The sequence below is a fragment of the Sycon ciliatum genome, chromosome 2 (assembly GCF_964019385.1).
Source record: "Sycon ciliatum chromosome 2, ocSycCili1.1, whole genome shotgun sequence".
Classification (NCBI taxonomy): domain Eukaryota; kingdom Metazoa; phylum Porifera; class Calcarea; order Leucosolenida; family Sycettidae; genus Sycon; species Sycon ciliatum.
Genome location: NC_088644.1, coordinates 32,704,338 through 32,726,826, shown reverse-complemented (window position 1 = coordinate 32,726,826; position 22,489 = coordinate 32,704,338). Strand labels below are relative to the sequence as shown.

The 22,489-nt window shown below is 46.5% G+C and overlaps 2 protein-coding genes across 3 annotated transcripts in view; both read left to right on the top strand.

Annotated features, from left to right (window-relative positions):
- LOC135809747 (tyrosinase-like) overlaps nucleotides 1-22,489 on the top strand; it is a 94,221-nt gene that overhangs the window by 53,815 nt on the left and 17,917 nt on the right. For both annotated transcript variants that reach the window (XM_065323165.1, XM_065323167.1), the window contains exons 2-5: nucleotides 2,624-2,733; nucleotides 3,823-4,071; nucleotides 10,278-10,362; nucleotides 10,876-11,034. In XM_065323165.1, the coding sequence (XP_065179237.1) occupies nucleotides 2,624-2,733; nucleotides 3,823-4,071; nucleotides 10,278-10,362; nucleotides 10,876-11,034 (603 nt within the window). The remainder of the gene's footprint in view (nucleotides 1-2,623; nucleotides 2,734-3,822; nucleotides 4,072-10,277; nucleotides 10,363-10,875; nucleotides 11,035-22,489) is intronic.
- LOC135809743 (uncharacterized) lies at nucleotides 12,927-18,262 on the top strand. The gene is made up of 2 exons (XM_065323160.1): nucleotides 12,927-13,215; nucleotides 15,783-18,262. Exon 2 carries the CDS (start codon nucleotides 16,259-16,261, stop codon nucleotides 18,095-18,097), a length of 1,839 nt encoding a protein of 612 aa, XP_065179232.1. The 5' UTR covers nucleotides 12,927-13,215; nucleotides 15,783-16,258; the 3' UTR covers nucleotides 18,098-18,262.

Sequence of the window (22,489 nt, the reverse complement as noted above, 5' to 3'; positions counted from 1 at the left end):
CAATGCTCGTGCAGAGCAGGACGATATCCCGTCCGCTGTTCCCCAGCCGGCCAGCTTACTCACAACTGGCCTAGATCCACGTTCCGTTACGGCGGCCGTGTCGACGGCCCTGCACCCCCTGCTGGCTCGAGTCGAGCGCCTTGAGGAGCGAATTTCAGCTCGCCAGGATCCGGACGGCCATGCTCAGGCGGCGGTCCCCTCAGTGGCAGATGTGGTCCAAACCGCGTCCAACCCCGTCACCCATCACCCGCCGCAGGTCGACTCCGGCCCCATGGACATTTCCCTCATGCAACCCGCGCTGCCTCCGATCGCAGCGCCCATGGCGAACACTCGTGAGTCCAGCTCTATTGTTCCCACGGTCCCGCGTAAGTTGCTTGACAAAATCACACGCGGCGAATATATTGAGCTGGAGGATCTCCTCCCAGAGAATGTGGGCGCAGGGTCCGAGCCCTTGGAGCTCAGCACCGCCAACGGAGAGGGCCGGCGTGTGTCCTTCAATTTATGTGTGACTAAGAAGCGCTCCATTGTCGACTTCACTGCCTGGCTGGAAGCCTACACAATCAACATGGCCTGCGCACTGAAACATATGCCATTCCGAGCACTGGAGCTGGTGACGTACCAGCACATTATCTGTACTGCCAACCAGCAGTTTGCGACCCCAGCTGTACTGGGGTATGACCGTGCCTTCCGTGCAGCGGTGGCAACAACCTCGGCTCGTTGGGACGCAATCGACCAAAGCCTCTGAAGCCTGCACCTGATCCGGGCACCCCGACCATCATGTCCGCGCTGCACAACGCACCACAGCCGTGACCGTTGCCCACAGTATTTGGCAGGGCCACATGCTCCAGCTGGCACCAACACCAGCCGTCCTACGCAGCCATTTCTGGCCGGGGCAGGCAGCACCCGCCAGATCTGCCTCAACTTCAACCGTGGCCGCCCATGCCAACACCAGCCCTGTGAACGCTTGCACGTCTGCTCAACCTGCGGCGACCGAGGTCATCCCGTTGCTCGCTGCACCAACGACGGTCGCCGGGGACCCGCCAGACGGACAAGCCCGTCGCAGCGAAGTAGTCTCCCCACGCCTCTGTACATAGCCCGCCTAATGACTCTTCTGCCTCGTATTTCTAATCGTGTCCTCTCTGACTTTATCCTTAATGGCTTGCAACACGGGTTCCCCATTGGCCACTCTGGTGCTTCTGTATCTATCATCTCCGGCAACCTCCCAACTGCCATTGACATGCTCAGTTTGTACAACAACAAATTGCTGACCGGGTCCGACGTGACGAATCGGCCGGTCCTTTCTCGGTCCAGCCTTTCCACCCATTTGTATGCTCTCCGCTCGGCGTAGTGCCCAAGAACAACGGGAAATTCCGCCTCATTCACCACCTGTCTTACCCTGACCGTATGTCTGTCAATGATGGAATAAACAAGGATTCGTTCTCCCTACATTATGTCACAGTGGACGATGCCATTGAGCGTCTGCAACGTCAAGGTACCGGTGCCTTGATGGCGAAGCTCGACATACGCAATGCATTTCGACTGGTCCCGGTCGCACCCACTGCATACCATTTGTTGGGTTTCCAGTGGCAGGGCCAATTCTACTATGACAAAGTACTGCCATTCGGGCTGAGGTCCGCTCAGGGCACTGACAATACTGCCTTCTCACCGAAGAGAGGATTCTCGGATTCCTACCAAAAACGAGTGTTGCCCTTTCCTGTTTGAGAATACCCGTCGGAACGTTCCTGAAAATCACTTCACACCTCTTGAGAAAAGAGTGTATGTACTGCATGGCTGCATCACGTGTGCCTGTGAAATCGTAGAACGTTGTGGACAGGACAGCAGTTTGCTAAGACACCGACGCAGCAAGAAAAAACTTAGTCAAACCGATATATCGACAAAAGCAGAAAGCAGAAGCGACAGTCACAATGGTAGAAGTGGACACGTTCTTCGGAAGTATCTTGTCAGTAAAATGGTGAGTATGTCCGTCGAAAGCGCTTGTTGAATCAGGGAATGGCAGTGACACTTCATGGAGTCAAGCCACAACATACAGTAGGTAATTGTCTCCTCCAGTGATCACCTGCTGATCTGCTTGAATTTACCTTTAAGTGTACATATATCCTCCTTCCTAAAATCCTTTTGTAACTCCATTCTCACATAAGCTTCCATGCAAGTCGGCTTGTAGCCCATGCGTACTTAAAATATGCATTGTAATTTCAAATTCGGACTTCGCGGAGAATTTCAAAGTATTAGGAACTTGGGCCACCTGCATCGTGCTGCTCTTTTCTCTCCGAAATTAAATTTTTCTTGCAAGCCAGATATGAGTAAGGTACCTGATTCGAGTCCCAGTGGTGCGACTGATGATTTCTTTCTTTCATTCGTATTCCTGAAGTGTTGAGCTTGGGAGAGAAAAGAGCTGTACGAGCCAGGTTTTCTAATTTCCTACTACAGTTTGAAAACATAAATGTATAAATGTACATGACTTTATGTGCTTTGCTAGGCACCATTGCTAGCAAGAGTACATAACCCCCAAGAGTGTAGAACTCCAGCTATGCAGCCTCCAAAGTTGGTGTGACGTGCCTGTTCAGTGCAATGCCATTCACTGTGTTGCCTGATTGCTGCACAGAATGCAGCGGAAATGCTAGCTACACTGGCCAGTGTAACTTGGACTGTCAGTGTGTGGATGGCAAGTGGAAATGCTGCCGGCTGAGGAAGAGTGTCAAGAACTTATCTCAGGTAGCGTGAGAATGGCCCTTTTTTGTTCCCACACCTTTTCCCTTTTGACATTTCTGCTCTTTCTGCAATGGCATGGATGTGTGAACAACCTGATCTGACCCTGAGTTCAAGCTCTCTCTCTCTTTCTTTGTTGTCTCTATTGGGCTCTGCATTTGCTGCCAATCTAGAATTGGACATATCCATCGTTGATGTAAACTTTGGGTGACATAATAGGTTGAACTTGACTTACACGTTGACGGAGTCATCTTCGATAGTGAATGTTAGAGTGAGAATGCAACCAGTTATCTATAAGCCAGTAAAAAAAGAGTAAATTATCGTGTCCGTTCCCGAAGGGAACTCACGACGGCCGCTAACACCTGGTAAACCCTAGCGGCAGATGCAGCGCCTAACGGTGGGGGTGAGTGGGTAAGTCTTACAACCACTGGCACAATTGCCAAGAACGACCCCATTAGCTGCATCCATGTACCTCTTTTGCCTGGCCACAAGTTCCCAGTTGACTGTGGGTAGCAGCACGGCTGGAAAAACCGCTCCCAGGCAGGACTTGAACCAGGTACCTCTCGTATCTCAATCATGGACTTTGACCAACCCACTGTGCCTGCCTGGTCTATAAGCCAGTAGTGCCCATCAAATTGTTTTGATAAGTGCTACTCTTTGAGACATGCCCTGCTCTACTTGAGATCCAAACTCAACATAATATTACTGTTGAAGACATTATCATTATTGGAGTTAGCCATGGTGGATAATGCTGGATGGTGGATAATGCTCCCGAAATTGGCAAATTCTGCTCAAAAAGCAGTGAAATGACAGTTCTGCTCTTCTTCAATATCTACAATTTAGTACTTTTCTGGTATGTCTGGTATATTATACAAAACACGCATGAACATACCAGAAAAGTACCAAATTCTGTTGGTTTTCTACTGGCAATACCCGCCAGCAGCTTAATTGAAGGTGTATACAACATTGTGGAAAGTGAGGTATAAAAGCACTGCCGAGCTCATGATCATGTATGTTGTACATTGCCACAACTACAAACATGCTCCTGTGTTTACTTTCATGGATTATATGAATGCTTTCCGACTTGCTATTCAGGAGGAGAGAGATCGATTTACACGTACATTCTTGACAGCTACCAGGAATGAAATTTACCAGCCAGCTATGCGTTCCATACAATGGTCGCATGCTGTGTTCGTCTGCGGAAAGGTACCCAAGTCATTGTATACACAAAGCGATACCATAGGCTATCACAACTTGCTTTTGTTTGCTATGGAGAACCTGCTACGCCTGATTGACTGCCGGGTTACTATTCCCTACTGGGATGTTTCACTGGACTATGGCAAGGTGAGCATCTCTGCTGCACTGTTGAGCTTCCGATGTAAAACAAAATAATAATAATAATAATAATGTCTCTTTCCCTCAAACCAGTTAATAATAATAATAATAATAATAATACGAAGTAGTGGTTGCGACTTCGGCGATGATTTGTAAGAAAGGGTTTGCTCCCCACACCGGAGCTCGCGCTATTCCGCCGACTTTACTTGACACTTGACTGACTCACGACTGCCATCCAGAGCACACGAGAAGTCCATCGAACCTTCGACTCGGCAAACCTGCAAGAAAGCACCACTCCCTGCTCAATACACAGTGTTTCGGGGAATTCACCTCTCATCAGTTGAGCTTGAGTAGGCCGAGGAAGATTGTGCCTGAAGAGCACCACTTATATAGTGCTCTCCAGGCACAAACAATAATAATAATAATAATAATAATAATAATAATAATAATAATCTCCTATCCGTCACTCCTAAATCAGTACTTCCTTCGCGTCGTCGAAATTGTCGCAGTTTGAGTTTTGATATAAAACTGGGTCTATACTCACCAGCTGTCGTACCACAGCTAAGGAATCGGATATAGACGATAGTCATCAATATAGGGTGACGGCAAAGTTTTTTTTTCTGTTGTTGGAAGCTGAAGATTTTGTAGACGCAATTTCTTCGCTGATGTCGCTGCGATGGTACTTTCGACTCCCTGAAACCGGTCAGGCGTTGCAGCCTGCACATTTCTCGTGCTTATAGCTATTCAGTCAAAAACCTATCACTGTTTTACCTGAGCTGAGGTGAGAATGACTTCGTGGAGCAAGCAGCAGCGCTTGGAGAAACATCGAGGGGTCGGCAAACTAATGGCAAGTAATGCAGGCAAGAGCGATAACATTTATTGCTCTTGCATTCATGCAAAGGAATGCTGAGATACTCAGTAGTGGAGTACCTGCAAGGGCCGTGTAGACTCTGCTTGTACACTGTAGTTCTAGTTGGTGATGCACGTACAGGTACCAGAGAAGCTGAAAAAGAGTGCGCGCTCGACGTGATAGAACACTTACCTGCATGAGCAGTGACCACACAGCTAAAATGAATGGGCATCCCACGGCTAAAAAAAGTTCATTTCAAGATCGAGGTGATTCCGCCGACGGTAATCAACCGACCTCGCAACGATCTGCGTTGGTGGTGAAGAAGAAATCATCCAGAGCTAGCAGACGACAAGCATAGCAGCTCTTGTCCTGTAGAGAATGTCAAAGCGTTTGAGATGAGGCGCGACCAACTTACAACCGTCCCGGAAAAGTTGCGGAACGATATTTTCTTCGTCCATTGACATCAGCGACGACGAGGCCTTCAGCTCCGTGTGAAACTCTCAGTCCAACTGTCCTGGAACGTTACTCTAGACTTCAGACTACACATTATCATCATGTGTAATAACATTTGTATGGTTTAGCTTATGGAGTTGTCAGTCACAAGCCACTAGTCAAATTGCGACAATTTCGATGACGCGGAGGAAGTAGTTGCTATGCTGAACAACCTGTCAGTTAAACTTGTCAAATGTAGGGCCTGAGGTACTGTCGTTGTAGACTACTGTACATAGGGATGGGGTCTACGAGAAGGCACAAACTCACTACTGCATAAGTAGCATGATACTAGCATCTTCCCAAAAGTCAACTCGTAATCCGTACCCAATGCCACTTGCAAAAATGTAGCCCACAAATACACAGAACTGATGAGGTTTAACTGATGTGGGAGGGTTTGCCGGAAAAACGCAAAAGTGACCCTAAGAATGTGTAGGAGAGGGCAAAAAGAGGAAAGTTTCGAGATGAACTTGTGACATGCAACATAATATACTAGGTGTCTATCATTTAGCCAGCCCCCACCACAAGCAAGAAAGGATTTTCTCAGGGTTTCGAGACACAAATACAAGGCCTGTGTTGTGTTATGCAGTTGGAACTACTAGTAGGTATTTTGGCAACTACTCGTCGAGCAGGCTAGATAATTATACTTTTACAAGTATCAAACACGGACGCGGGGTCCATCCGGAACCAGGACACATATTTTTCGATTCTCCAAAGAGTTTGAAGATTTGAGCCAGGGACTATAGAAACCGCCCTACGACGTTTGATATCAAAATCAAGTTATGACGTTTCAAAGTCACGCGACTCAAAGTTACGCGAAGCGCAGAACTCGTCACTTTTGTTTTGGCAAGACTCAAGAGCTGTCCTCTTGTTAGGTGTTCGGGGAAGGATTCCGAGCTCGATCGATTGTCGAGTAACTCATGAGGCTCCACTTACTGTGATTGATTATGGCTACAACATCTAGTAGACGACGCAGCTCGATTCTGTGTGGAGTCGACTAGTCCCTGATGCAAAGGCGCTTGAATCGGCGACGAGAATTTTTACGGATTCAGCGATGGCACTCGCGAGTCGTCCGCGAGCGATTCCGACATCGATGCTGACAGCGACGGCGATGATATGCCACCTAAGAAGAAGACGTATGGAGTCACAGCAAGCTCGAGTGCTGCTAGTGTTGTGTCGAAAACGCCAAGCCCCGACAGCTCGGAAATTTCAAACGTGGAGAGTGACACCGACTACTCGGAATCGGATGACGAACCAGATACCCCCGCACCTGAGCCACCGACGACGGAGCAGGTGAAGCGTGGTCTCCTCGGACATACGCGATGGGATTGAGAGAGGCTGCGGATGCAAGTCGAAGAATCATTGGAAAGTCATCCCAGAGCAGCAGCTCGAGGACTACATAATTGAAGTCTCTAACTGCGAGAATCGAAAAAGCGCTTCAAGCAGTTTGTTCTGGGCGCACTGACTGGAAGCATGCGAAAGTCGATGACTGGCGGTGGTGATCGACCTTTCTATTTCCGCTATCATGTACGTGGTTACGAGTTGTGCAAAGACGTGTTCATGGCAGTTCATGCTGTTGGAAGTCATGTAATGAAGCGCCTTCAAAAAAAGGCAAACAAAGGAGTCGTTCAACTGGCACAACATGGCTTGACTGGGAGAACACCAGAGCACTTGGCCATTTCAGCAGACATAGAGCAGGATGTAGTGCAGTTTATTTAGTCATAATTATGCTAACATGTACGGTCTACCTCAACCTGCAGCGGAGCGAGGTCGTGCTGAGGACCCTCCAGTATACTTACCAGCATCCGAGAACAAGAAGTCTGCATACAACATCTACACCAAGACCGTCACACAGTATTCACCTGTTCATTACAGGTCATTTTGCCACATTTTGGAGGAGACAGGCAGCACACATCAAAGTGATGAAGCCAAGGACAGACGTATGCACACTGTGTGACGATCTGTGGTACAAAATTCGTGTCGCCCGTACAGAAGAAGAGACGGTATGTAGTGTCCAGGCCCTGCGTTCGCACACATCGCTAGCACAAGAGGAGCGGCAGTACTACCGAGATTTAGTGGACGGCGCGCAGGCATCAGTGGATGAAGCTGAGGGCTTAGTTCACTATACATTTGAACTGCCTAACTAGCAAGATTGAAGACATACAAAGAACATTACATACTGTGTACATAAATTTGCTCTATATCGCTCAATTGATATGCCATTATTAAATAGGTGGTTAGGCACATTTTACCATCGCAGATAAACTTGAAATTTTGTTTGAGCACATTACCATACCATACCAACATTTTGAGAGAAAAAAAAAATTTTCGCCAAAAAGTGCCATAGGGTGGTTTCTGTAGTCCCTTAGTCCCATTTTTATTGGTTCCTATAGTCCATTATGGAGCGGAGAGTAGAAATTTCCCAAGCTCGAAGCGAAATATCCCCTTGAACTTCCGACATATCGCAAATTGTACAAAAATATGATGTTCGCTGAACAATCGCTGAAACCATATTGAGCAATGAAGGTCTTGACTCTCTTGTGACTTCTGCAGCCGCAGTAGGCACCTTCGGCAACTAGCTTGTGTTGTAGCAGCACCAGGTGCTGGAAGCTTTAGAAATCCAATCAATAGCAAAGCTAAAGGAAAAAGGACCAAGAATCTACAAGTTACGCTATACTGTCCACTAGCACCACCAGTTACTAAACAATCAGCTGATGCGATAACATTGCATGGCACTGACCGACGGTACGGACAGTACTGTAGCTTCTGGTCCTTTTTTCTTTACTAATTTACCCTTGGCTCTCCATCCGAGTCCAGTATCAAAGCTCCCTGGCTTTGGCAAATGAGGTAACGAGATGTTACCATGCGTCAGTGGAAATGATGACTCACAAGGTCGGTATCGACCTATCTAAAGAATAGGAGATGCTTGGATGCCTTCTCATTGGCGATGCATGCAGCCAGGCTTGTTGGAATTCCAAATGCTAATTCCTGCTACTGAAGTACCTACATCATTTTATGTTATTACAGGGTGCGACAGAGCTCCCGGCCGTTGAAGAAAATGTTGATATCTCCTCCACCGCTACACTGCGCTCTCAACGTCAACGGAAGTGTCCTCGCAGTGGTGATGGCTGTGTGCAGGAGGGTCTAGGCGGCTGAGACCGGAATGTTCAGGTGGAGGTGATATCAACATTTTCTACATTTTATGGGCAAAAAATGGCCCGGGGCACCGTCGCGTCCTTCACTTGACGGTGTATGTTGAATACAATTTATCGAGGTTATCCACCGCATCCCGGTTTGTACTTTTGTAGTGCAAGATGATTTCAGGGCTCTGCTGTCTGTGTTCCTTAAACAACGATTTTCAGAATGAATTGATGAGAGCTAAGCTATGGGCTATCAAAAATGTACCATATATTATACATTTCTTCGATGTAGGTTTCTGGGATCCAAACGGACCCCACACATTATTTCCGAAATAAAATTGAAACCAAACATGTAACTCTAACCCAATTGAGAAGAAGTAGCGACGACCCGGCCATTATGGAATCCAATACACCACACCACATTGCGCTCTTGGCCGATCCAAACTCTGCAATCACATCACCATCATCACAGCGAGGACAATTCCGGTATATAGATTGATATTGACAATGACCCTCCAGACAGCTGTTTCGCTCCTCCTGAGCTCATCCTTGGAGGCATATGACTTTGAATGATAAAATAATAAGAATAGACTGATTTTTATAGGGGTAAATTGGGGCAATTGCGCTCATTATGCATAGAAACGTGGCATACCCTAAGTGGCAAAAATGACAAAAGTGATAACAGGGCCAGGTGATAACCACATGCGCTCATGGCTGGGACAGGAACATGTAGCACGTGTGAAAAGGGGGGCGCAAAAAACAGCAGTCAGTCTAACACCAGAAAAGTTAGTTATTCCATGTCCCACGAAAACAAAGATACTGCGGCTGACTGTACTTACGGTATGCCATAGTGACGTGTGGGGGGAACAAACGAAGAAGCGAACTGGCCGACGCGGCAGACCAAGAGGCCCCTGAGGCAATCACTTTCCTGCCAGCCCGTCGCACACAGCCACACTACGCCGCCATATCACCTGACCTTGTTATCATTTTTGTCATTTTTGTCACTTAGGGTATGCCACGTTTCTATGCAGAATGAGCGCAATTGCGCCAATTTAGCCCTATAAAAATCAGTCTATTCTTATTATTCTTTCATTCAACATCATATGCCTCCACTGATGAGCTCAGGAGGAGAGAAACAGCTGTCTGGAGGATCCTTATCTATCAATCTATATATACCGGAATTGTCCTCGCTGTGGTGATGGTGATGTGAGTGCAGAGTTTGGATCGGCCAAGAGCGCAATGTGGTGGTGTGGTGTATTGGATTCCATAATTCTAAACCGGACAATTGTATTACCTCTGATATCCACTTGTTGAGGAATACCTGGAATATCAGGGAGATACAAGGAAGTATAATAATACCGAAACCTATACCCCTGGGGTCTGTGTGGACAGCAAAACTTGGGATGAGGGTCAAATATATTATTCACACTACTTCTTGTTCCTGCAGTGAGATTCCGTTGCCTAGTGCTACTCGCTGTAAAACTAAACTTTAAAACATGCGTGCATGTAGCCGTACTCCGGTTTCTCATGTCCATCGCAAACCATTTGTCAAGGTGCACTGCAACCATTTCATAGCATGGACAACCCTATACCAGCACACACGCCAGTCGTCTCTTTGCTGCAAAATTTCTTATTTTAATCTCAATCAATCAAGTTTTCGGCCAGGTGCCATTGTCATAAACCAGGCGAGGTACTGGTAGCCTTTTTGGTCTGTGCATTTATTTGTTCTTGTTCAGACGTACTTAGAGCAAGTACCTGAAGGTTTTGGTGGCACAGGAGTGCCCCCAGATTACTGTGTAGTTGATGGACCATACAGAAAAGGTAATTGAGCTTCCAACATTACTTACCACTCTGGTTTAAAATGCCCTATCTTCCAAGCTGATATCTAAATGCATGGTAGGATCGTTGAAGACGGTTTCTTTAGGCAACAATCGGACAACCTGTTGAGACCAGTGCACGTGCCCTGGGAAGTGATGATTCTCTCCCTTGCATCGTCTTTGTTTCCCTAGCCCCAGTCAGACAAGTGATCCCAAAGAAGCATAGTGAAACATGCTCTGTGTGCCTTTTGCAAGCAGGTATTATTGTCTTTTGTATCATGAACTAGAAAATACACTGTTCACTGACAGGACTAACCTGTCATATCGTACTGATGAGTTTGTTATTTTACAAAGGCCATCGAGATGTACTTGTTCAAATTTCGCATGTCACGACAACTTATTCTGTGCTGGCATATTATGAAGAATTGATACTTGTATGTCTTGTAATGATGATACGAGATCTCCAGCACTAGCGTCCATTAAGTTCATAATGGCTTCTCTCTGTCGTTCTTCACAGGGGAATACACCATACTAAAGTTCAGTTACAATGGCGTGGAGTTGCCTTACACGTCATGCTTAACACGGAATATGTCCTCCACAATGAAGCCTACATCGTACCTAGAGTTCAATACAATGTTGACTGTGCCTCCAGACAGCTCTATGATGTTTGAGCTAGGTAAACTGCGCTTTGAGATTTTATGATTTTCAAAAGGGAACGTGAGCTGGGTTTAAACCATTGTGAGACAGGAATCCTTTTCAAAGCAAAGAAAGGATGCACTACCACCTTTGGTACAGAACAACTTGATGTCGTATTGCTGGAATGCTAGAATTTGTGTTATTATAAATTTCAAATTTGTAATAATTATACTAGTAGTATTTGAACAAACGGCGAGGAGACAACAATTTGATAACCGCAATCAGTAATACAAGCTGGATCGACATTTGTGTACACTTTATTCGTGTAATGTAAAACTGTGGAGACAATGTGCAATAAAGGAATGAAAATGTGAAGAAATGTTGCAGAGAAAATGAGGATTCAGACAAGTTTTCGTACAACACTTATCAGGAATCTTCGTTGTACTAAAGGACAATGAAAACAAAATTGAACTATTATAGAAAATCTAAGTTAGAGAAATAACACTAAGAACAACAGCAGTGAAATTTACAAGTGTGAATTTTATCAATGAAAGCGAGAGCAATAACGAATGCGTGTACTGACACTAAACTTGCAACTGAAAAATGAACAGAAGAGAAAGGGACAAAGTGATAACAAATAACAGCAGTACAGTACACCTAGAAAATTAATGGCCAAGCTTGGCCGCATCAAACATGACACTTTACTTCAACAATTTCAACCCAATTATACTACCCTTCTGTACACACAAATTAGGCTTATACAGACGCTGACAGATGGCTTCCAAAACTTTTAACTGTAGTCCATAACCAGGACGACCACGGCACAATACAGTGAAAGAAGAGTCGGAATACGAATTGCAACAATCAGGACTAGCCAACAGATGATTTCACTGAAGACTTGCTACCACGAAACCTACGCACAACACTAGCATTCTCACCGGCACTCTCACGATCACTACAATCGTCGCTCTCCGACTCATTGCTCCCTTTACCGTCCGTCCCATTATCCGCTTCCTCTCGGCTCTCTCTGTTATCCCGCCTGACTTGGTCCATTGACCGGGACTCAGCCGTCACCCTGCTGTCACGTCCCTCCTTGCGCCCTTGTCCGTTGAGTGCGTAGCTTCTGTTGTAGTTGGCTGTTGATCGTCTTGGTCTTTCAATAGTGGGCTTGGATGGTGGATTACTTGTGTTTGCTGTATATTGCATTGTTGGTGATGGTGTGGGAGCTGCAGATACGCAAGGTGGGTCTTTTTGAGTTGGCGATTGTAGTGTTATTGCCATTGTCGATGTTGCTCGCGGTCTGAAACTGGCAAGCTCCACCGCCGCAAGAGCCGACGGCGGAGGATCAGGAGGAGGCAGTGGGACCGGGACCGCAAGCGGCACCACCCCAGCCCACTATTGAAAGACCAAGACGATCAACAGCCAACTACAACAGAAGCTACGCACTCAACGGACAAGGGCGCAAGGAGGGACGTGACAGCAGGGTGACGGCCGAGTCTCGGTCAATGAACCAGGTCAGGCGGGATAACAGAGAGAGAGCGGAGAGGAAGCGGATGATGGGACGGACGGTGAAGGGAGCAATGAGTCGGAGAGCGACGATTGTAGTGATTTTGAGAGTTCCGGTGAGAATGTTAGTGTTGTGCGTAGGTTTCGTGGTAGCAAGTCTTCAGTGTACAATCATCTGTTGGCTAGTCCTGATTGTTGCAATTCGTATTCCGACTCTTCTTTCACTGTATTGTGCCGTGGTCGTCCTGGTTATGGACTACAGTTAAAAGTTTTTCGAAAACTTGTCTGAATCCTCATTTTCTCTTCAACATTTCTTCACATTTTCATCGTTTTATTGCACATTGTCTCCACAGTTTTACATTACATGCATAAAGTGTACACAAATGTCGATCCAGCTTGTATTACTAGTAGTATTCTCTTTTAATTGTCCGCAAACTCCAACGCAGCCACTTACAGATTTAAACTTCACTTCTCAACTCCAAAAACGGTCTCAAAAGTCGTCATTACCGTGATGATGGGCCAGGCCCGAAAATTTGGTGTAATGTTAATTTTAATTTTGATTTTAATCGCAGTGAAGAGACCGATTTGGAGTTGAGAAGTGAGGTTTAAAAGTAGTACTCTCTGTAAATCCTTCTTGATTGAAAGGCCAGTCCAGTCCCTTTCCATGCCAGTGCCAGCCGGGGGGTGATGGATGGGGAATTCCCCAGCTCTTAAGGTGGCAGTTCCCCTTTTCCGTATACTACACTCTTTGGACCAGAAGTCATGAACAGCTAGGAATATCCAAACCAAACTTGGCAGTGATGTTGAGGGTGTTCATACCTAGGTTCAGAATCATTTTTCACACATCTCACATATCTTGAAGTGCCGAACTTGCTCTCAGCCAAAATGCGTTCATATCGCACGTACAGGGCAAGGATTGAGCCAAAAGAGAACAGAGGCTAATGGTACCCAGCAGTATTAATTTGCTCAGAACTCATGCAGACTGACAGCTCGAGGTGCTAAACTAGACTAAACCTTGCAAACATATGTACAGTGGAGCATTGTGATTTTCAATTTTACAGATCAGAAACGCGATGTTTACAGATAATTCAGAGGCATGCCAGTTGGAAGAACCTCGCTGGGATATTGACAGTTCTGTTTAGTTTAGCACCTAGCAAATTTCACGTAGATGTGAATAATGCCCAAGATTATGATTCTATGACAAGTAAGCCCTGAGATATGTTGGCTCAAGCTTGTCGGAGTCCATGAAAAAGAGGGTCAAATTCAGGAAAAAGTACACTCCAGTTTCACCTTTCAAAAGCCACCAGCAGCATATGTTTCTTCTTCCTTGTGCTGTGCTTGATCCAGAAACCCTTTCTTCATTGCTCTGCAATGCTTCCTTGCCTTTTGCTCCTCTTCTGACAACTTTCTACGCTTGTGGTACAGTTTTCCTCTTGAAAGACACCTAGATTTCTCTCCAACGACGGACTAACAGTGCACCCCATACACTGTACTACTTCGGCAAGCTCACTGTGGTCTTCATTGAACACGATCACTGCCAGGAACACAGCAGTCTCAACAGTTATGGAGCTACAGAACGATTCCTTTGGACAGAGATGTCAAATAGTGCCATTGAGTGCTTCATTGGCATTCTGTGTGGCACGGCGAACACAGCCCTGTAGGAGGGATTTGTCGGCAAGATGGACATATACAGGTTTAATTTCTTCAAAGACTGCAACAGGGATAGTGTTGTTTGACGATGAAGAAACTGCCACAGAAACATTGCCATATCCACACTTCTATTGCTGCCACCTGCACCCTGAGTCCTTCTGGGCAGAACTGATTGCATTTCTCGGCATCCTTGGACTGTACGTTGTGGCAAACAGATGCCCAAATAACACGGGCCATCGCTGTGACGAAGCCTGCAATCCTGCAGATAGCATTTCCAAAATAGTTTTGTAGGGAGTCTCCTTCCTTGTGCAGAAAGTACAATAGCGGGTCAACACTTCCACGTCCACAAAATGTGTGTGTCTCCCAAGCAATCACAGTCTGCATGCCATATAAGGAGCTGTATCCTCGTCGCATCCATGTTCCGTCCGCTGCGACGGCGATTTCGGCTGGCGATTCCTCCCCGGCTGCAACTCGTTGTGTGAACCCAACTTCAGCAGCATTATTCATGCTCAAACTTGCAGTAGCTTTAGCAGCTTGGTGAAGATTCTTCACGTGGCGCTGGTAGTTCTTCTTTGCAACCGGCGCTGGCAAATCGAGGAATGCACACAATTTCCGGAAATCCTCGCGGCCTCGTTCAAGCAGCCGCATAGCCAGTACGCTCTTTCTATTCAATTCAAAATAACTGGATGTCTTTCCCACTGCGGGCGGTGAAGCAACAGCAGTGCAGTAGTTGCATGCAACTTCAATTATGGAGACTAGGCCAGCTCTTACATTTTCTGCAAACTGCTGATGTGGACAATAAATTCTGCAATTAAATTTAATTTCTGCAAACTAAAATTCCGCTTGTTAGAATCCAGGACTTCATCACTCTCCTCACTCGAGTCTTCATTGGAGTCACCAGCGCTCTCGGTATCCTCATCTGCAAGTAAGTTCAGATCGCCAGCCAAGGGTTCACAGCTACGAGACGTGTCAGGTACTCCCAATTGCTCAGAGTCACATTCAGTTTGAGCACGAGATGCAGACTCGTTTTCTTTCTCCAGATCTCTGCGCTTGGGGCTCTGGAACTGGTTCCCGTAGAAAACACGCTTCTTGGCTCTGTAGTTAGCGGACTATCTCCTCTTATTGCCAATGACCAGAAGACAAAAGCTACAGAGAACAGCGGCCACGCCAATTTCCAAATTTTTCTGTACTTCCTTTGACGCGGATTTGCATTTTTTTTGTTCGTGCTGACAGTGTGACACCGTACCAGTGCTGACCTGCTGACTGTACTGCATGAGCTGAGTAGATGTACGGGTCGGTACGGGGTACAACTAAAAGCCAACACGGCACACACACACAAATAGCTGGCGGTCTTGGCACCCTCCGCGATCCACGCAGTGAACCGGAACGAAGATTGATTGCGCTTGCGAACTGCATTCAAAGTGGAGATCAGCTGATTTTTTACAAATTCGCAGTGGGAGTTGGTTTGAATTTTTAAAATTTCCCAACCGTCGTGTTGTTTACCGCATAAAAAATTACACCAGCGGAAAGTTCATCACTTTAGGAGGAAAATGAGCCGGATATGGCCTCATTCTGACAACTTTCATTTTTTGGTCCTTTTTTTGGACCCAAAAGGGGATCTGCCACCTTAAGGTGGCAGTCTGGGTTCAGAGGGTCAAAAAACAAAGTTTCGATTTTCTGTATTTTTTCACTGGCAGCGTCTTGTGTATGGTCCAAAGGGTTTATCCTGAAAATTTGAGCGTAATCGGGTGCTTCCTTCCGGAGATATAGCCGCGCAAAGTCTGCACAATTGTTTTTGAAATACTGAAATATCAGCAAATTTCTACAAAATTTAGGTTTGCACACTATTCCGATTTTTACCGTCAATCTTTGAGCGATTTCATTAAAATTTTCTGGAGCGACTCCTGGTACTCCTCTGCGCTGCAGACTGACAGCCGCGCACGATGTTTGTCACCATGGCAACCAAGATAACTTTTGCGCATGCGCAAATTCAAAAAAAATTCAAATTTCGACTCTCATGATCTCAGCTGATCGCTCTGCTGTTGAAACTTTTGGAGTAATTGTTTTGGAGTAATTGTTTCTTGGAGCTAACCCCTTCGTTGGCTACTATGGGGAAGTCTAGAGCCAAGGGAAAGCCCGGACGATCTAAGAAAAGGAAAAGAACGTTCTATGGAGTGTCTCAGGCGCCGAAGGCTCCCTCTGGTAAAATTTCGCCTGCAGAACAAATTCCTGACTTGCCACTGTCTGATGACGACCTTGAAGTGTCAGCTGAAGCCACGTCTTCAAGCAGCGATAGTGATGGAAGTGGCGGTGAAGTCGACAGCAGTTCCTCCGACAGTGACTTGGATGAAGAGTGTGAGGAAGGGGCGCATGGATTTCGCCTGATTGATCTCGAGTGCCTTCAGCAGCTTTTGTCAGCTGCAGTTTGTTGCAGTGGCTGTAATGGCGCAGTCACGATCAGCGAATCGCAACGGGGAGGCCTTGCATCATGCCTGGAGCTTTCCTGTGTTAACTGCGGCGACATAGCAAGCGAATTTATGTCCAAGAAGTTCAATCGGGTCTGGGAGGTGAACAGACGAGCAGTATTCGGAATGCGACTGATTGGCCGTGGACGTCAATCAATGGTAAAGCTGGCGGGTGCACTGAATGTGCCATCACCTATGAGTCGGTCGACATTTTACAGCCATGCTAAAGGCCTGCATTCCGCGTCCAAGAGCGTCGCTGAGCGTAGCATGACTGAGGCAGCTGAGAAAGCAGTGTCCGCAGCAGATGGGGGTAGCGATATCGCTGCTTCTTATGACGGTACCTGGATGCGCCGAGGATTCGCATCGCTCTTCGGAGCCTTCACTATAATTGCATATGATGTCGGCAAAGTGGTGGACTGCGAAGTGCTTTCAAAGTTTTGCCACAAGTGCACGCACTTGGCGTCTAGAAAAGAGAAGGGAGAGCTAACCAAAGATGACTATGATCGACAGATTGCCGAACACGATTGCTCAGTCAACACCACTGTATCAGCTCCTGCCATGGAGAGTGCAGCCGCCAAGACTCTGTGGGCCAGGTCCTTTGAGAGCCGCAAGCTGAGGTACACCACCTACATTGGTGATGGAGATACCAAGAGTTTTAAGGCTGTGCGTGACGCTTGTCCGTATGGGCCCGAGGTGCCTGTAGTCAAGGAGGAATGTGTCGGCCACGTTCAAAAACGCATCGGTACCAGCCTAAGAAAGCTGAAGAAAAACCTTGCGGGCAAGAAGCTTGCTGATGGGCGCACTTTAGGCGGACGTGGTCGCCTCACGGATGCCATGATCGACAAGCTGCAAGCCTACTATGGCATGGCTGTGCGGAACAACAGCGGAGACTTGCAAGCCATGGCCAGGGCCATATGGGCATCCCTCATGCATCGTGCATCCAGCGACAGTAAACCTCAGCACCAGTATTGTCCGCCTGGAATTAACAGCTGGTGTAGATGGCAGCAGCAACAGGCAGGTGGTGATGTCTACGCCCACCACAATATCCTGCCAGAGGCAGTATGGAAGGAACTGAAGCCGGTCTACATTCGGTTGTCCGACCGGAGTTTGCTCGAGCGCTGCCAGAAGGGTGCTACGCAGAATCGCAACGAAGCGTTCAATGGACTCGTGTGGCAGTTGTGTCCAAAGACAGGCTTTGCATCCGCTCCCACTGTCCAGATGTGCGTCTACCTGGCCGTGGCCTGGTTCAATGATGGAGGTGTGGCAGTGAAACGCGTTCTGGACGAGATGGGCCTCCCTACTGGATACCATACGACACGTCTCATCAAGCTGCTAGACCGTGAGAGACAGGCACATGCTGCCAGAAAGAAGTCAGAAGAAGGGAAGAGGTCACGAAAGAAGCGAAGGAGGATCAGGAAGGGCATCCAGGATGAGCAGCAAGAGGAAGAAGGTTTGACATATGAAGCTGGTGGCTTCGACTAAGTTCTAGTAAGTTCTAGTTGGACAGACATACCTCCATCTGTACTTGCACAGAGCACTTTTTTTCTCCATTTTCCACTGAGTCCCGTACCTCTTAGACAGCGTAGCAAAGAACCTGTAAGTCACAGACCCCATAAACCATACATTTTTGGAAACTGTGAGCATTTATCAAGGCGAAAGGCTAAAGGGACAAGCTTATCTATTTTTGCGGATTTCCTTTCATAAAAAATAAACGTCACAGGCTGCTCTTCGGAGGTGTCCGCGCCCCAGCGGTCCGGGCAAACGACCGCATCTCAGTGGGACACTTGTCCGTGTCCTTTGTACTGGAATCTGTGGGAGAGCCTTTCCAGGGACTACACACCTGGGTACCGGGTACCGGGTATGGACAAATCCCTGGCGCGCGGGGCTCCTTTTTTGTTCCTTTCCTTTTTATTTTGTTTTTGCTGAGAAAGAAACGTTGCTGGATGGAAAGCTTTCTGTTCCCGCCTAGTAAAACATTGCTGGCTGATAATGGTCATTGCTCGTGATGTCAACTTAGAAGGTGACGGGAAGCTGGGTTTCTTGCCATTTCCAACTTCCTGACTCTGAAAATGTAGCTTGAGCTACTTGTAAGAGCTCCAAATATTTCAGTTTTTCGATGAGCCAGACCTATTGTTGCGACCTGCAGAGATGAGGAGCAAGTGAGGCGTTGGATTAATGCCAATAATGGTGTTTATGGCTCGGACGACGCCAGCGGTTTTCACTTGTCAGGAGGACAGCCAAGTTGGAGCAGGCAGATGACAGATTATTAACTTTGAGCATTTATAGCAGAGTGGGTGGCTTGCCAAAGAGAATCGTCTCAGTGCTTCATGGTTACTAGTATCTGACAAATGCCTCTTACTGCTAGTCTGCACTAGAGCATTAGCAGAATTGATCATGTCACAAGTAGTGTCAAGACTTGATGTCCTACGATTATACTCAGATCATGTTGCTACTTCACGGGAATATTCGTCCTGCCACTGTGCACTCTTCCAGAATTGCATGCAGAAGTCACATGCCTGTCACATTTTGCAAGGGACAACGCGTTTGCACCGCTTACGGATTCAAGCGGATGGAGTGCAGACCAGATAAGAAGACATAATCCAGCTATTCAAATAGCTTGGGCTGCTAGACTCCTGGAAACATGGACAAGAATCTAAACCAGTCCACGGAAACAATATCACGCCACACAGGAAGCTAAATGGCAAACCAATCAAGTTCTTTGGTAATGAAGCCGTTCACCAACATTGTCCGGTTGCATGGCTAATGTCACTCAAACAAGACCAATGGATGCCACATGTACCTAAAAGATACGCTGTTGATCAACCACAACTCCAATACCACTGAGCAGCGTCTTCTATACAGATCCAATTAGATATTCAAGTACATGAGTGGAAGTTGCTGGTATAGTCTCTCCTAATGACCGCGTATTTGGCATAATGTTCTCTATACTACACTCTAGAGCTAATTACCCTTTCCGACATTGAACTCAGGCAGTGACCACTCGCCCGCAGAATGAGCCAATTGACACAGAAGCTAAGTACCATGTGCATCCGTCGCAAGAGAAACACGCAAGTCTGCAAGTGAAGTGGATGGACACCCACTGATTTTCTCTTATGCCGATCTCAGACATGACCTGAGTGAAATGTATGAAGACTTGCACCACATTACTGCACAATTCCATAATTATAATTATTGCGAGGCCTTGTGAAATGATTCTCAATGCGCACCTGGTCTACGCCACACGGAATACATCGGATTATAATCGCCAAGACAGCTGCCTATGTCTGTCTGTCTCTCTCTCTCTCTCTCTCTCTCTCTCTCTCTCTCTCTCTCTCTCTCTCTCTCTCTCTCTCTCTCTCTCTCTCTCTCTCTCTCTCTCTCTCTCTCTCTCTCTGTCCTTTGTGAACTCATCAGCGCAGCACAGAGAAAATGAGGCCGAACCTGATTGCAATGAAAAATAAATTTTCCAAAGCCAGATTTAATTTTCCACCTATCAACTCCCTTCTGTGTGTATGCGCGTGCATGGGTGCAGGGTATATGCGCACATATCTTTCTCTCTCTCTCTCTCTCTCTCTCTCTCTCTCTCTCTCTCTCTCTCTCTCTCTCTCTCTCTCTCTCTCTCTTCCTGTCTTTACCTGGTTTGTGAATCGGCTTTTTTAATCGGCTTTTTTTCGGCTCACTGTTTTATGAGTTCACCTCACTATAATATAGTATATAAACATATTATGTTTTTCTGCTGCTACCTACTTATATTATAGTAGTTGTCTGATGATCGTAGTAATATGTAAAACTCAGGGGTTGTGACACAGCTTCCAATCTCTCTTGTGTACTTCAGTATTAGAAACACAAGGAACGAAATCTCTTGTATCTGTGTGTCTCAACATGTTTCTTCGTCTGTCTGCCTCTATTCTATCAATCTCTCTCTTCCTCTCTCTCTCTCTCTCTCTCTCTCTCTCTCTCTCTCTCTCTCTCTCTCTCTCTCTCTCTCTCTCTCTCTCTCTCTCTCTCTCTCTCTCTCTCTCTCTCTCTCTCTCTCTCTCTCTCTCTCTCTCTCTGTATATATATATATATCTGTCGGTCTGTCTATCTCTCGTCTGTCTGTCTTTCTCCTTCTGCCTGTCTTTGGGAGTCTGCCTGTCTGTGTGCCTTTCGTCTGTCTATCTCTCGTCTGTCTGTCTTTCTCCTTCTGCCTGTCTTTGTCAGTCTGACTGTCTGTGTGCCTCTATGTTTCTCTCTCTCTCTCTCTCTCTCTCTCTCTCTTTCTGTGTGTGTCTATGTGTTTCTCTGAGTCTTCGTCTCGGTCGTTCTATCTGCCTGTCTGTGTAACTCTCCAACTGTTTCCCTGTCTCGGTCTGTCTGTTTGGCTGTCTCTGCTTGTCTCTCTAGGTTTGTCTGTCTGCCTGTCCCTGTATTTATGTCTCTATTTCTCTCTCTGCTTCTATTCCTCTGTCTCTCTTTGTCCCTCTCTCAGTCTCTTTTTCTCTGTCTCTGTGTCTTCTTCTTGATCTGCCTCTCTCTTTCTCTTTTTTCTCCTGTCTCTCCCTAAGAACCCTCTGTCTCTGGCTCTGACTCTGTCTCTGAGTCTTCGTGTCTGTCTCTCCTTTTGTCATTCATTATGCCTGTGTGTCCCTCTGTTTCTGTCTCTGACTTTCTATGTCTCTCTCTCTGTCTGTTTTTCTCCTGAGTCTGTGTGTCTGTCTGTCTCTCCTGTTTTTCCTTAAAATGTTTGTCCCTCTCTTTCTGTCTCCGTCTTTCTGGATCTGATCGTCTGTCTGTTCGTCTTTGTCTGTCTGTCTTTGTCTCTTTCTCTCTGAGTCCGTGTCTCTATTTGTCGCTCTTTATGCGCATCCCTCTGTTTCTGTCTCTGTCTTTCTGTGTCTGTCTGTCTCTATCTCTGTACCGGCCGCTGTTCTGCACATAATTTAATCGTGTGGCACCACGTACGTGGCTGTATATTTACCTATGCGTGGGACATTCACACCCAAACACACACACGCACACACACATACACATACATTGTCTGTCTTTGTCTGTTTTTCTCCTGATTCTGTGTGTCTGTCTCTCCTGTTTTTTCTTAATGTTTGTACCTCTCTTCTTGTTTCTGTCTTTCTGGGTCTGATCGTCTTTGTCTGTCTGTCTTTGTCTCTTTCTCTCAGAGTCCGTGTCCCTGTCGGTCTTTATGTGCATCCCTTTGTTTCTGTCTCTGTCGTTCTGTGTCTGCCTGTCTCTATCTCTGTACCGGCCGCTGTTCTGCACAGTCATAATGAAATCGTGTGGCACCACACACGTGGCTGTACATTTACCTATGCGTGGGACATTCACACCCAAACACACATACGCACACACACACACACACACATATATATACACACACATTATCTATCTCTGTCTGTTATTCTCCGGAGTCTGTGTGTCTGTCTGTCTCTCCTGTTTTTTCTTAATGTTTGTCCCTCTCTTTCTGTCTTTCTGGGTCTGATCGTCTTTGTCTGTCTGTCTGTCTCTTTCTCTCTGAGTTTGTGTCTCTGTCTGTCGCTCTTTATGCGCATCCCTTTGTTTCTGTGTCTGTCTCTATGTCTGTGCCGGCCACTCATCTGCACATATTGAAATTGTGTGGCACCACAGACTTGGCTGTATATTTACCTACCGTATTATCTCTAATATAAGCACGGTCCTTTATTTTTTCAATGTACCTCCACCCCGTGCTATTAATGGAGACGTTCCTTTATTGGAGACTGTTCCATTATTATTTCAACCTCATTACAGAGGCATGTTGCCATGCCAAATTCATGTTAGACACACACATTTCAGGGTTTTTTCGCCGGTACAGATAATGAATTTACACAGTGTGCTTATAATGGAGACTGAGCACTTTAT

Excerpts from the sequence above, each read along its gene's own strand:
- LOC135809743 (XM_065323160.1), top strand. The coding sequence starts at position 16,259 with ATGGGGAAGTCTAGAGCCAAGGGAAAGCCCGGACGATCTAAGAAAAGG.